Genomic DNA, 13,087 nt, shown 5'->3' on the forward strand with positions numbered 1-13,087 from the left:
TAGGAGACACCCAATTAGACTCAGGTTAAGAAACAACATAGCCCTCCACTCATTAAGGTGGTGTGTAAGGTATGTAATTTGGTGGGAATAGGATTCTTTGGTAGGAGGCTGAAGGCTAGGCTCCTTTTGCAGTTGTTTATATTGCTGTGTTGCTGGTAAGCTTGGTAGCTAAGCGTTCTTGTAATTATTCATTTTCTCTTCACTTTTCAAGTTCTAATGGTCTGCCCTTAAGTTGAATAAATACCTAGCACAGCCTGGATTTTACCTGAGTCTCTATTTTGTGTAGTGTGTTTTGTGTGTTGAGTCTCTGTATTGTGTCACTACTGCCCTCCAAAGTGCTTAAACTATTTGCCTTCCCTTAAAGGATAGGTTTGTGATATTTTATGTTATAATCAGATGGATCCTTATTTGGCATGTAGTCTTTGGGCTGGGAGAAACTTATGCTGCATTCATGACATTTCGGAACTAAGAAACTCTGATATATCCAACTTTGAAACTAATCTTGTAGAAAGAGTTTTCCACGTTGAGAGTAACAGAAACAACCAATAGGAAGCTCTATGCAAATGATGTATGTTAACTTACTTTCACTTACTCTGAGGTTCTATGTTTCTGACTTATCATGAATGCAGCATTATCCATGGTGTGGATTTGTTTAAACAAACAACTACTGCTAACATCAGCTAATTTGAGCCCCCATTAACAAAGAAATGTGCTAAGTTTTAAATTGCACATCCAAATCTACTCAAATTAAATACTTGGTTACACGTGAATTTGTGGTGATTTGGCACATAGTGAACCCAATTGAAATGTTGATGCATTTCACTTGGAATAAAGGAACAGAACTATAGTTACCATACAAATGTGACATCTCTGACAATGCAACCATGATCTGGTTACCATACATAAGGCTGGACCCAGCACACTCAATATATATCTATACATGAGCCTGTTATGGTTGCCATAAGGAATATTGGCCACATGGCCCGATCTAGTTGCAGTACAGTGGCCAGATCTTGGCCACAATTTGAGTAGAACAGGGCCATGTCTGGGCCATATCTGGTTGCCATAACTAAGCCAGATTTGATTGCCATCACTAAGCCAGACTGTTGCCACAAATGGACCAAACCTGGGCCAGAATGTTTGTTCCCTGGGCCAGAAGTGGACAGGCTCTGGTGGCCGTACCTAAGCCCAATCATCACCATGAAAAGGTGAGCCATCATTTTGGCCAGCATGTGGATGTGGCCTAGGTACCACTTGGAATGATGGCCCAGAAATTAAATGAAATTTGATAGGAATCCAGCAATATTACATTGGAGTCTTAACATACTAGATGCATTTCTAGGGATGCATGAGTATCACAAAGTTAGACTGCCAGTCTGCATTCCTGCATTCTCAGGGGAGAAAGCTATATTTGGATGCACCTGTCAGTTCAGATTTATACCATGCACTACGTGATGTGTGTACTCACAATGTATTGAAAACCAAGTATATATTAAATAAAAACCTGCTATGTGCACAGAGAGGAAAACATAATTATGAATGATTTACTTTTGACATTTTTTTTTTGCAAACAGGATCCGTGACGTAGCATTCCTGTAATTGCAGTCAATATTTATTCAAATAATATCAAATTAAATCAAGGCGTAGTTGTTATCCTGTCACCAGTCCACCAGGACTCTTACCTCCTCCCGGTAGGCTGACTCATCATTTTTTGTGATGAACTTGCAAACTTGATGATGGAGTTGGAGCTGTGCATGACCACACAGTCGTGGGTCTACAATACATTTGAAATTGAGTGGTGAAGCCTGTTCTCCAGTCTAAGTAAGTTAATTTAATTTTGTTTAAAGTCAGTGTGTTGCTGGTAGTTTTGCTGTGGCTATCCTGCCTTAAGGGCTCTGGGATCTAGTTTTTGTTGAAAGCTATCTGTTTGAAGCCAATTGCTGTCAATCTCCAGTGGGAGGGCCTGAAACTATTCTGCAAGGTATTTAACTCCGGCTCACCTTGGACCAGGACTAATACATTTGGAATTGACTGGTGAAACCTGTCTGGTCATTAACTGATCATTAGGTGGGAGATCCATCTCTTCAGGCTACATCATATGACCTCTTCATCCCCACTACCCCCCTGTACACGTTTCTCTACTGTAAATAAATTAATAACAAAAAAATAAGTAATTATTCCTTCTTCTAGCAGTGTGACTGCCAATAGCCCCTGGTCCTAGCATAGATTACTTTTTCTTATGATGACTGATGGACAGATGATTCATTTACTTACAACAAATGTATTTGTTGTAAGTTGCTTTGGATAAAGGCATCTGCTAAATGGCATAAATGTAAAATGTAAAAAATAAATGGGTGAACAGGGAGTACAGCAGGGGGCTGAATACACAGCCCTGGGGGGCTCCATATTATGTACTGAATTCCATTAAGTGAGAAGTTAAAGTAATGAGAATGAAATAATGAAACAAGTGAAGGGAAGGTTTAGGGTTAGAGAGGAAGACAGGAAAAGAAGTGTAGTCATATTATCATAACACCAGCGGGTAGGGAAGTTAGAGGAGGTTGATGAACATCATACAGATAGTGGAACGACAACCAGGGTAATTGTCAGATAATAATAATAATAATAATAATAATAATAATAATAATAATAATGAATTGATTTTGTTTTGCACTTTCCTCAGTACTCAAAGACACTACATTTCATAAAGAGAACAATAATAGATAGATCAATAAACAGTAAAACAAAAGATTAAAAGCAAGTTTAAAAAGATGGGTTTTGAGGGATCGTTTCGAAGGAGGAGAGCATGCTGGATTCTTTTATGTGGTTTGGGAGAGTGTGCTAAAGAGCAAAAGAAAGGTTTTCACCTCTGCTGTAGTAACTATACTGACTGTAGCCTAAACTAACTGGAATGCAGTATGTACATCAACTAAAATCTATTGTTTGGATTGTAAAAGTCTGTTGCATGTACTGTAATCCAACATCAGGTTTCTTAACACTATAGTCTTACAATTCACATGCACTTATTCCTGCAGCTAGATTGAAAGTCAGTGACCTATTAGAATTGTAGGCCAGCCTATTATATATATTATATACTAATAATGACATTAGGCATATGGAATTGCCATTATGGCCTGTGGATTAGAGGACAAATACATACAGTAAGCTTTATGATATATATTTACATTCGTGTATCCATAATGCCGTGAGAAGGTTTGTGTAGCCACTTCTGTTATGTTCTGTACCTTGGGAATCTGTAGTTTAACGAACCACGTCACTGGTCGTGTCTGTCGTATCAGCTGATAGAGTATCGTTGCCTTTACGGTGATACAGTCGAGAAGAGGCAGAGTCGGCTACCGGAGAGGAAGAAGAGGAGGGAATACTGCCCTCCGAACTGCCGCTTGTGAAAGTCTGAAAAGTGAAGCTTATATTTCTATCTAGAACATTGTCTCTTGGTTTCTCTCGCGATGGAATGTAGAAACGTGAGTAGTAGCCTATCGATGGTTGGGAAGTTTTACTTTACTTTAAAATTTTAGATTTTGTTCTACATGCATCTTGGTATGGAATTTGTTAATTCAAAAGAAAACGATTTTCTGATTACTTCTGATAAACTGCATGACAAAATTTAACGATAGTTGCCTCATTACGGGTCATATAAAATGACAGCCTATGTACTGGATCCTATACATTCACTTTGTTAGGGGCAAACAACCTATTTTGGTCCGAACAGATGTCTAATGATGGAGAACAGAACAGGTGCATGAGACTAAACTCAACTGAATCAGATTATGTGATACAGTTAGGAAAATGTTGATATCATTGGTGATTTCATGTTTGAGTTAAAGGTGCAGTCTGTTAAATGTCCTGCTGTTCCATTGGTATTTTTTTATTGCCAATGACATTTTTGAGATGACATTTTCTATGCTCAATTGTTTATTGTTATTGTTGTCATTGGAGTCATTACTAAACAACTGACGTCTGACAAGGAACCTGATATCATAGCTTCATGTCTGTCTTTTTGGGAGGGCGGATCCCCATCCTTCAGCGCACCAAACAGCGTGTCTGGGTCAGGTTGCTGGTTAGGTTGTTGGTTGGGAACAGAAATGACAGGACTGGTTTTAAGATTAAACATAACATCCAATGTTTTTGGACCATAGGACATCATTTGCATTAATTGTGTAGATGAATATTAATAGGATGAAAAATATGTACACAAATACAGTAGGTTGGTGTGAAATGCTAAACTGATTTGGAGGCTTGAACAGGTTCTGTGCCCCTTTTAGGCTGATTCCAAGAGATAAAGTTGACCAAACTGACCTTCAGTATAACAGACATACAAATCACTGAAGGAAAGACCCAGAGAGAAAGCCTAAGGATGAGAAAGAATATTTAATTACCATCTGCATTTTTTAAAGGAGGACGTACAGTGCACAGATAGATGGTTTGTGTGAACTATATATGTGTAATATTGAGATACTTAGAAGACTCAGTATCTGTACAAGCCTGGTGTCTGTAAAAACTCTTCTCAATGGTACCTGTTCAACTTAGTTTATGGTTGGTTTGGTTGGTTTCTATGGCAGACAGGACATACTAAGATAAAATGACAGCTGCATCAGAGCGTGTACTAAGTGAACTTGAAACCATGAATAATTGTAGAAAATGAATTCTTCACAAACAATGCAACATCGAAAACGTATTCTGTTGCGACCCAGACAATGGGAGCTATAGGGGCAGAGGATTTCATGCAAAGTGTTGAACTTTTCTTTGTCCATCCAGGCAGCAGGGAATATAGCCAGTTGGTACGTTACACAACTCATCCTTGCTCAACTGCGTGGGTTTGAAGCTGTGTGTTAATGGGAGGACCCTAGACTTTCTAGAAACTGCAATTATCTGTGTATAATTTGAAGACGTGAAACTGTAATTATCAGTGTATAATTTGAAGACATGCGTGTGTGTGTGTGTGTGTGTGTGACCAAGTAGACAGATGGCCATTTACATTTTAACTCTCACTAATCATTTGACCTGCATAATTGAAAAGCTAACTAATGTCCGTGATGACAATGACCGACTATTACTTTGAAGTGTATATCTTGACACTTGGTTGTTTTGAACTTGCACACATTTCTTTTGTTTTCTGGCTAATACATAGAGTAAAAAAAGGAGATGGATACCCATGGAGATGGAAGGAAAAAAGTAGCTTTCGCCTCAGGAACCTTGTATACCTATGAGGCCCAAGCATGTTGTATAACATAACATTGTTTTTCTGCCAGTTAGGATACACGCAATTCACAAGAGAATCATGTTTTCATCTTTCTGAACTACCCGCATGTACTGGCAAGACACGTTGGAAAGGATGGCTTCCCCACTGCTCCCCTGACTCTCCGATATCCCCAAGCCAAGAAGAAATAGATGTGCTGACGGAAACTGAGTCCCTGAATGATACTGTCCGTGACACTCTGTTACACGATAAGTGACAGTGTTAGATAGATGACATGGCTCAGTATGCTTGTGGCTGGATACGACTAGGACATACTGTAGGTCGCTCACATTGTTTTAAATTGATATTTTACAGGTACAGAATGACCCTTGTCATTTCCCAAGCATGCTTAGGAGGGTAGGCGTCTATGTGACCTACAGGTATACCGTATACCTGTGGTGCTTTCTTCCTTCTTGCTCTGATGTCATTTTCCTCTCTCGGTTTTTACACCATGATGAATTTCTTTGACATGTGTACTGTATATATTCGGTACGATCATGTTTTGAGGGGAAAACCTTTTTTTAGGACTCGTTCTTGGTGTATCATATTCGATCCACCTGACTTAAGCGCTAGCCCATGGCTCTCCTGCAGGTGAAGCCTACCTCAAGTTACATCCTAAATAGATACTATCAAACTCGCTCACAGTACAGCCACCATCTGTGTCATACAGCTACAGCAGACCTAAACTAGACACTCAGGTACTGTAGGCTTGCTGTCATATCCAAGCAGAGCTATTATGTCATTCTGTTGATCATTCAGTATATATATATATATATGCCATTTACCTGACGCTTTTATCCAAAGCAACTTACATTGCAGTGAGTGCCTATATTTTCCAGTATATATATATATATTACATATCTGAGTGTAAATTCATCCCTGGATTAGATGGAAGCGGTTGACATTGGTTTGGTGTTGCAGGACGGGTGTCCCAGGACCCATGAGGAGGACATCATGGACATCCCCCTGGACGACCCCGAGGCCAACAAGGCTGCGGCGAAGATCCAGGCCAGCTTCCGTGGTCACATGACCCGCAAGAAAATGAAGGATGATAAACCCAGGGAGGAGGTGAGCTTTGTTTCCTCTTTATCGTGATTCAACAATGACCTCAGTCAGAAATGTGTCTGGTTTTAATGCAAGACAGGGTTGTAGTCTCAAGCTTTGTATTAGTATTTTAAACCCAAGAACTTAGCCTGGCCTCTTAGGCTTGGTCTTAGATCTTAGGCGTGTTACTGTAGTTCAAGGGCTCTGATATTCACTCAAGTGGCAGAGAAACTACCTGAAGAATTAGTCCCCTTATAACAGAAATAGAATATACCCCTAAGGTCTTTGTATACTTACTCACACACACATATTTGACATTTAGCACAACCTTTTATCATGAACATACTTGAAAGGAAAGTATGAGAAATATGAAGGAAGTTATGCAATTTCTGCCCTTTTTAATTCAACATTTAACATTTAGATCTAGTAGGACACAACGCAAGCCTATTTATTTTTACATGATGCCATTATACACCAGAGGGGAGGAGAGAGAGAGAGAGTGAGACATTCCCAAACCTTAGTGGCATCTTTTTTAATTGTATGTATGATTAATTTAGTAATGGTGCTCTGGTTCACAGACTGTGAAAATGCAATGTTAGGAGTAAAGACAAGGACATGGAAAATGTATGTCGCAAGAGAGTCATTACATAGGAATTACATACAAGCAGGACATAGTAGCCCTCACTGTGCATGCTTATCTACTGTATTCACGCTGGGACCATATGTACTGAAACATGTTATGCACTCACTGCAATATAAGTTGCTTTAGATAAAAGCGTCAGCTAAATGGCATATATTGTTGTGCAACAAAATTTCCCATATCCTTAAAATAAATATATAAATGATACCCATAGTAGCAAGAGCACATCATACAGTATAGAACAACATGCATCATTTTCTGTATAATAACAATGGCATGATACCTGTCAGCTATACTGTAGGTAATATTCCTAATGTGCTACACATTCAAGTCTAGCTGTGGTTCTACAGGGAGAACTAACAGAGTCAGTTCCCCAGGAATCAGTAACCCAGCCAGCCCCCAGTAGCCCAGCCCCCGGATGGAAAAAAAAAGGTTTCAGAGCAATACTGACTTAATTGCTTGTTGCTAGGCAATAATACAGCTGGTATCCAGTTAATGTCATGAGAGTGCAAGATCTCGACTGTGTTTTGTTCATGAATCATGAACACTCGCACCACACATACCATTGTAGACAATGGGGATTATGTAGTGCATATTTTATTTGCCTGAAAGGTAAGGTTTTATTACAATTTGCATTTATTTCATAATGTTTGATAAGGCATGATTCATGCAATGCATGTGGGTTACATAAATACAGTGCATATTTAGCACATGGTATACTGATTTCTGAGGACATACTGCACACCAGTCTCAAAGAAACCAATATTCACATTTTGTGACATGTTTCAGTAGATACTGAAAATTGATGCTAAAAGACAGTTTTTAAGTTTGCTTTGGGATCACTATGGTGATGTATCATATCCTGCTACTCCAGCGTGTGATGCCTACGATGTTGTTGCTCTCCTTTCAGAAGCGACGGGATCAGAAATAGAGGGAGAGAGGGAGAGAGAGAGGTGATGCGTCAGTGCCTGAACTGTGAGGTCTCGGTTCCTGGCAGAAAACACGCACGCCACTGCAATATCAAGAGCTCTTGTCATGAAGAGACAAAACGTCACCACACCACACAAATAGAACTAGATCTAGGTAGGTTTTGGAGTTACCTCCGCTGATCAGTGAACTCTCTCTATCTCTCTTACACACAAGTCTACACAAGTCTACACACACACACGCACACACACACACACACACACACACACACACACACACAAATACACCTACACACTCTCTCCTTCCTCCTCTAGTATCAGGGTAGATGTCTGTGACCCCAAATAACCTTTCACAGCATGATTTTTTTTGTAAACAGAACAAGTGCACTCAAGTGAAAAGTACATTTTAATGGATTTGAAGGTTAAATGGCACCTTGCTCCTTTCAGGTCAAGTAGAAGTAGTAGTCATGGCAAGGTGAATTTATTTGGAGAAGCTTTCATGTGTGCTCACTTATCTGGCTATATAATCGTATCCATTTTACAATAGAAAAGTATGCATTTGAACTGATATGACAGTTCAATTACATTATTTATTTATTTTTTAAATGTGTGTGAATATGTTTGTGCTTTATGTCACTTTAATAAAACTCAGTTGATTGAAGGAAAATGTATACTATTGCTCAGTGCTTTATTATGTATATTCTTACTTATGTTTACATTGTGATAAGTATGGGCAAGGTGCACAGTGGATTGAGGTATAAGGATAGTATCCTAACTTGAGATCTGTGTGCGTAACTCTGTCACACCCGTCAAATCTTGCGTTGAAGTCAATGGGAAATGAGTCACACGCACAGACCTCGAGTTAGGATTCCACCCTAAAAGATGGACCCCGACTTTGCTGTATGTTTCAATTCCTTTTCTTTTCTGTCTCTCCTTTCTGTTCTGGACAGTTGTCATGGTATAAGTATAGTAATTGTAAACACTCTACATGGTTAACTAAACAGCAATGTGTGTGTGTGAATGTCTGTATGGTGTTCAGCTGACTTGCTGTGAAAACATTAATAAAAGGAGGATTAGCCATTGAATCAACAGCATTACCAAAGCGTACAGTTTGTTACCTCCTTGTTGCCGTACCACCATATAGAGATCATCACCATGTGATTTTCCCCGTTTGTTGTGGCTAATCAATCTTTTAAACCTGGCTAATTTGTCTCCCATGTAGCACTGATGCTGGTGAAAAATTGATAGAGTGAATTGCATTCGCTATGTGCACTGTTGCAGATGTAACCCTTTACAACGCATCTGAACGGCTGCTACTCCTGAGTTTGGATTCAGCCATTTGGAGAGCTGGAGGATAGGGCTATCTCAAAGGTATGCAAGAGGAAGTTACTCCCACACACCAACCCCCCCCCCCTCTCTCTCTCTCTCTCTTCCCCTCTGTCTCACACTCATGCAAAGAAATACACACGCACACACACACACACACACACACACACACACACACACACACACACACACACGACACAAACAAACAAACAAACGAAACAACAATAGAATGAAATCGAGGCCAAAGCAAACACCTTCACCTCCTCCCACCCCCATCCTCTACTGACTCTCCAGTCTCCTCCTCTGCTCCTCTCCTCCTCTGCTCCGCTCCTCCTCTCCTCCGAAGCTAATAGACTCAGAGCAACTTTTTTACTGAGCACTCATGTTTTAATTACTATGCACAAATCACAATGGACAGGAGAAACTGGAGCATGTGGTAATTATCTCTTTCTGCCTCCCCTCCCCATAGTACCTTGGTTATATTTAACGCCTAGCTAAAAGGACAGATTGTGAAGCATGCTACAGTTACATCACTCCTACATTAGTAACATCAGCATCTGTTAAGTAAGACGGATCAGTGTGGCATTGATTGCACTTCTGGTGATGGTAGCGGAGGTAGGGTTAGGAAATTGCTTGGGGGGTAGGAGGGAAGGAGGGGGGTGGGGGTTGTTGCTCATCTAAAACGCCATTCCAAGAGTGCTCTTTATCTCTATTATTTATTTTGGAGTTGCTATCGAAGTAAAGGAAGTGGGGATGGCATCTAATGTGACCTGCGCTTTGCCAGAGTTTCTTTGCTATTCTTGATGGTAATAATAGTCCGCTGTTGAAATAGCCGGAAGGAGGTGGTGGTGGGGGGGTCCTTCTCTGACTGACCCCGCCAGGAAACAGACAATGTAGCAGACTGGGCACAACATTCATTTAAATATCAACGTCACTAACAATAGCAAATAGCCTGTGTTTCTTTCCGTTCTGAATTTGAACCCTCAACCTTATGTAAAAAAAAAAAAAAAAAGAGATAGCAGACACACAACAGCCACGTAGCCATAGGTTGTGCAGCAGCTCGTCAGTTATTTTCAAGTTTCACTTCTTCAAGTTGAACCCTCCTGTGTAGACTCCTGCACTTGGGCAGCTCCGGAGCCGACTGAAGCCCCATAGGCCGCCTACGCAGGCTCCCACTCACACCGCCGTGGAGTGGAGAAGCAGCTCTGGGATGCTAATGCAATGCTGGCTCGCTGAGGTGGGAGTTCTGAATTATGAATTTTTTTCTCAGGTTTCCAATGGCAACCCACCGCCGTCATTGCTGCTGCCACCGTCGTTTATTTCATCTCCTCTAGTCCTGTTGGGTTTGAAACACGCCACTTTTTTTCTTTTCTTTTTTTTTCTTTTTTTTAAAATCACACATCGGAAGTTAAGGAGAGTGCATATGGCTCGTGTTTGGGACACAGTTTTAAAATGGGGTGTTCATTTTTGTGTCAGATGCATCTGCCGATGTGTCAGATGCATCAGATTGCATCATCCGAGATGTGGTTGGGTGTATCAAGGATTTATAAGGAAAGAGGAGAGATGAATGTGCATGAGAGGAACAGAGGGAGGAAAGAGTTTGGTGAACCAACCACGGTGATTGCAATGGCATTTGACAGTAGCAATGAACAGCAAAGTCAATCTCAAAGGATAGTGCATTTATCCTGTTATTATCATTTGTCAGTGGTTGTTAAGGTGGGTTTGAGCCTGCACAGGTGGCATCTGACAGTTTGTATTGGCCCCTTCTTAATACCCATTACCACAAAAGGGAAGAGAATGTCACTGTCAGTGGCTACAGCAGGCAGAGCACTTGAGGCAAGTTACAACACAGGCTGACCTTGGCTAGACATACTCTCATTCAATGCATGTATAAGGGTTTCAAGTTGGAGATTGAGAAACAGGCAATAAACAGATTTCTGTTAGAATGATCATGAAAAACAACTGAACACACAACTCCAATACAGTATGAACCACTCACTGTGTTTGTTTACCTGGTTCCAAACTACTGCTGCCTGTCAAGCAGAAGTTCATTGAGGAGGTACATTTTTTTCTATCCATAAGAGAACTTGAGCATACCATGACTCACAGTGAACAGCAGAGGGTGTAGTTACAACATAGATCTGCTGGAGGAATGATTCACACGACCTTGCGCTTGCATTTAGTTGCTTCTTCGGTTTTTTATCTGAGAATGAAACGGTAACATTCACGCTCACCTTTCTCTTAAACTTCGAACCTGACTTCCAGCGTTTATTATCATAGATTAGTGGCAGGAGGGGTAATCAATCAAATTGATCAAAAATACATATTCATTTGACTTTTTTTCAAGTGACAAAGTGGAAAAAATACATAGTGCAAAGGAAGACTTTTTAGTTTTACATGCTTTCATCAGTGCTCTCTCATAATAGATCAACCATGTCCACAAATGATCGAGACTTTTTTAAGCAGCCAAATAAAACATCTCTAAACCACTCTAGCTCTTATTCTTAGACCACTGCAAATCCTCTTTCCTGCTGTCAAACTTCCGTTGATGTAAATATGTTGTTACATACCTACGGGGGGTTGAATTTCATGGTTCCCTGCTTTTATTTATTCGTTTTAATATTATTTATTCAAGCGGGGGGTTAGAAGTTTATGGGCTCCCTGCTATGTATATTATATTGTATTATAATGTTGTTCAATTCAGCGAGGAGCTATATCAGAGTGGAACCATCCATTACGCCAAATCTATTGTACATTCATTAAACTAAATAAATGTACATCAATGACTTAAGTGTCCTGACTGAACTTCCATTTATCTAAATATGATGTCTGTATTGAGTCAAGATTTTACTGAGGTAACACTTGTGCTCTTCTTTATACAGACCATAGAGTTGGTTATTCTAAGAACGTAAAACTTTCAGCAAAACAACAAAGGAGAGTGCTTTCTATTCAGTTTCCTTGGTTCCATACACTCCAGATTTTATTAGAAAGTACCCCAGGCTGACGCCACGGCAACCCAGAAACCATGTTGACATCCTAAAGGCAACACTGACTGAAACATTTCTCACTTTGGGCCAAATAATTATAGAAGAAGAATATTATCTTTGTAACCTTTTTAAGGTTCTCCAATATGGGCAGGTCCAATATGCAGATTGCAGAGTGTTTAAATTCCTCTCTTTCTTTGAAGAGCATCTGGCTCATTGGTCCCCTGTTTTTTCCTACTCTTCTAAGCCCAGAAGGGCTCTCCTCTCTACAGCCCTCCTTGTATTGATAAGAAAGGAAAAGAAAAACAACAAGTGGTTTCAGACTGAGGTAATGGAGAGCATTCAATGCCCTGTGTGAAGTCAACTCGTTTTGGCCATTTCCATCTCAGGAGTGCGTTTGAATACGCTCAAGTGAAGTCGTAAGGGGATGTTTTGTGTTCATTGATGTGCTGTACTTGGAATTTTTCTCATGCTTGTGAGAGCTCATGCTGTCGCCTCTGTCCTTCTCTCATGTTTTTGGGATGTCTTTTTGGCATTGGATGTTACCAATGTCCAATGGCACAAAAGTATAAAACATTTTTTGGGGGGATTAAATAATACATTTCTTTAAGGCTCTTGTAGAAAACTAAACCACACCCTGCAAGAGAGAAACAAAAACAAACGTTACATAATTTGTTGTGTCGTCTGACAGGCGGGGAGGTACGTCCCCAGATGAACTTCTCCTGTTAGCATGCATGGAGAGTTAAACAAACCAATTAGCAGCCCCAGGGCCCTATCTCCCAATGCTTGTGTCACATTGGAATCTTATGTTCAGCATTATCATAAAATCGAGGTTGTTAACAACAAAGGTTGGATGATAGGCGTGAAAGAGTGGTGATTTTCTCTCCCTCTGTCTGAATCCAATATTCCCCTG

The 13,087-nt window shown here is 40.2% G+C and overlaps 1 protein-coding gene across 1 annotated transcript; it reads left to right on the forward strand.

The window, feature by feature from the left end:
• The first annotated feature begins 3,358 nt into the window (after positions 1-3,358).
• Positions 3,359-8,804, forward strand: nrgna (neurogranin (protein kinase C substrate, RC3) a). The gene is made up of 3 exons (XM_083691804.1): positions 3,359-3,479; positions 6,176-6,322; positions 7,849-8,804. Exons 1-3 carry the CDS (start codon positions 3,465-3,467, stop codon positions 7,867-7,869), a joined length of 183 nt encoding a protein of 60 aa, XP_083547930.1. The 5' UTR covers positions 3,359-3,464; the 3' UTR covers positions 7,870-8,804.
• The last annotated feature ends 4,283 nt before the right edge of the window (positions 8,805-13,087 follow it).

Source organism: Argentina silus (assembly GCF_951799395.1).
Source record: "Argentina silus genome assembly, chromosome: 2".
NCBI classification, from domain to species: domain Eukaryota; kingdom Metazoa; phylum Chordata; class Actinopteri; order Argentiniformes; family Argentinidae; genus Argentina; species Argentina silus.

What these genes read in the sequence shown, in the direction of transcription:
- nrgna (XM_083691804.1), top strand. An exon ending in ATGATAAACCCAGGGAGGAG is followed by an intron (nt 6,323 to 7,848) that starts GTGAGCTTTGTT and finishes CTCTCCTTTCAG; the next exon opens with AAGCGACGGGATCAGAAATA.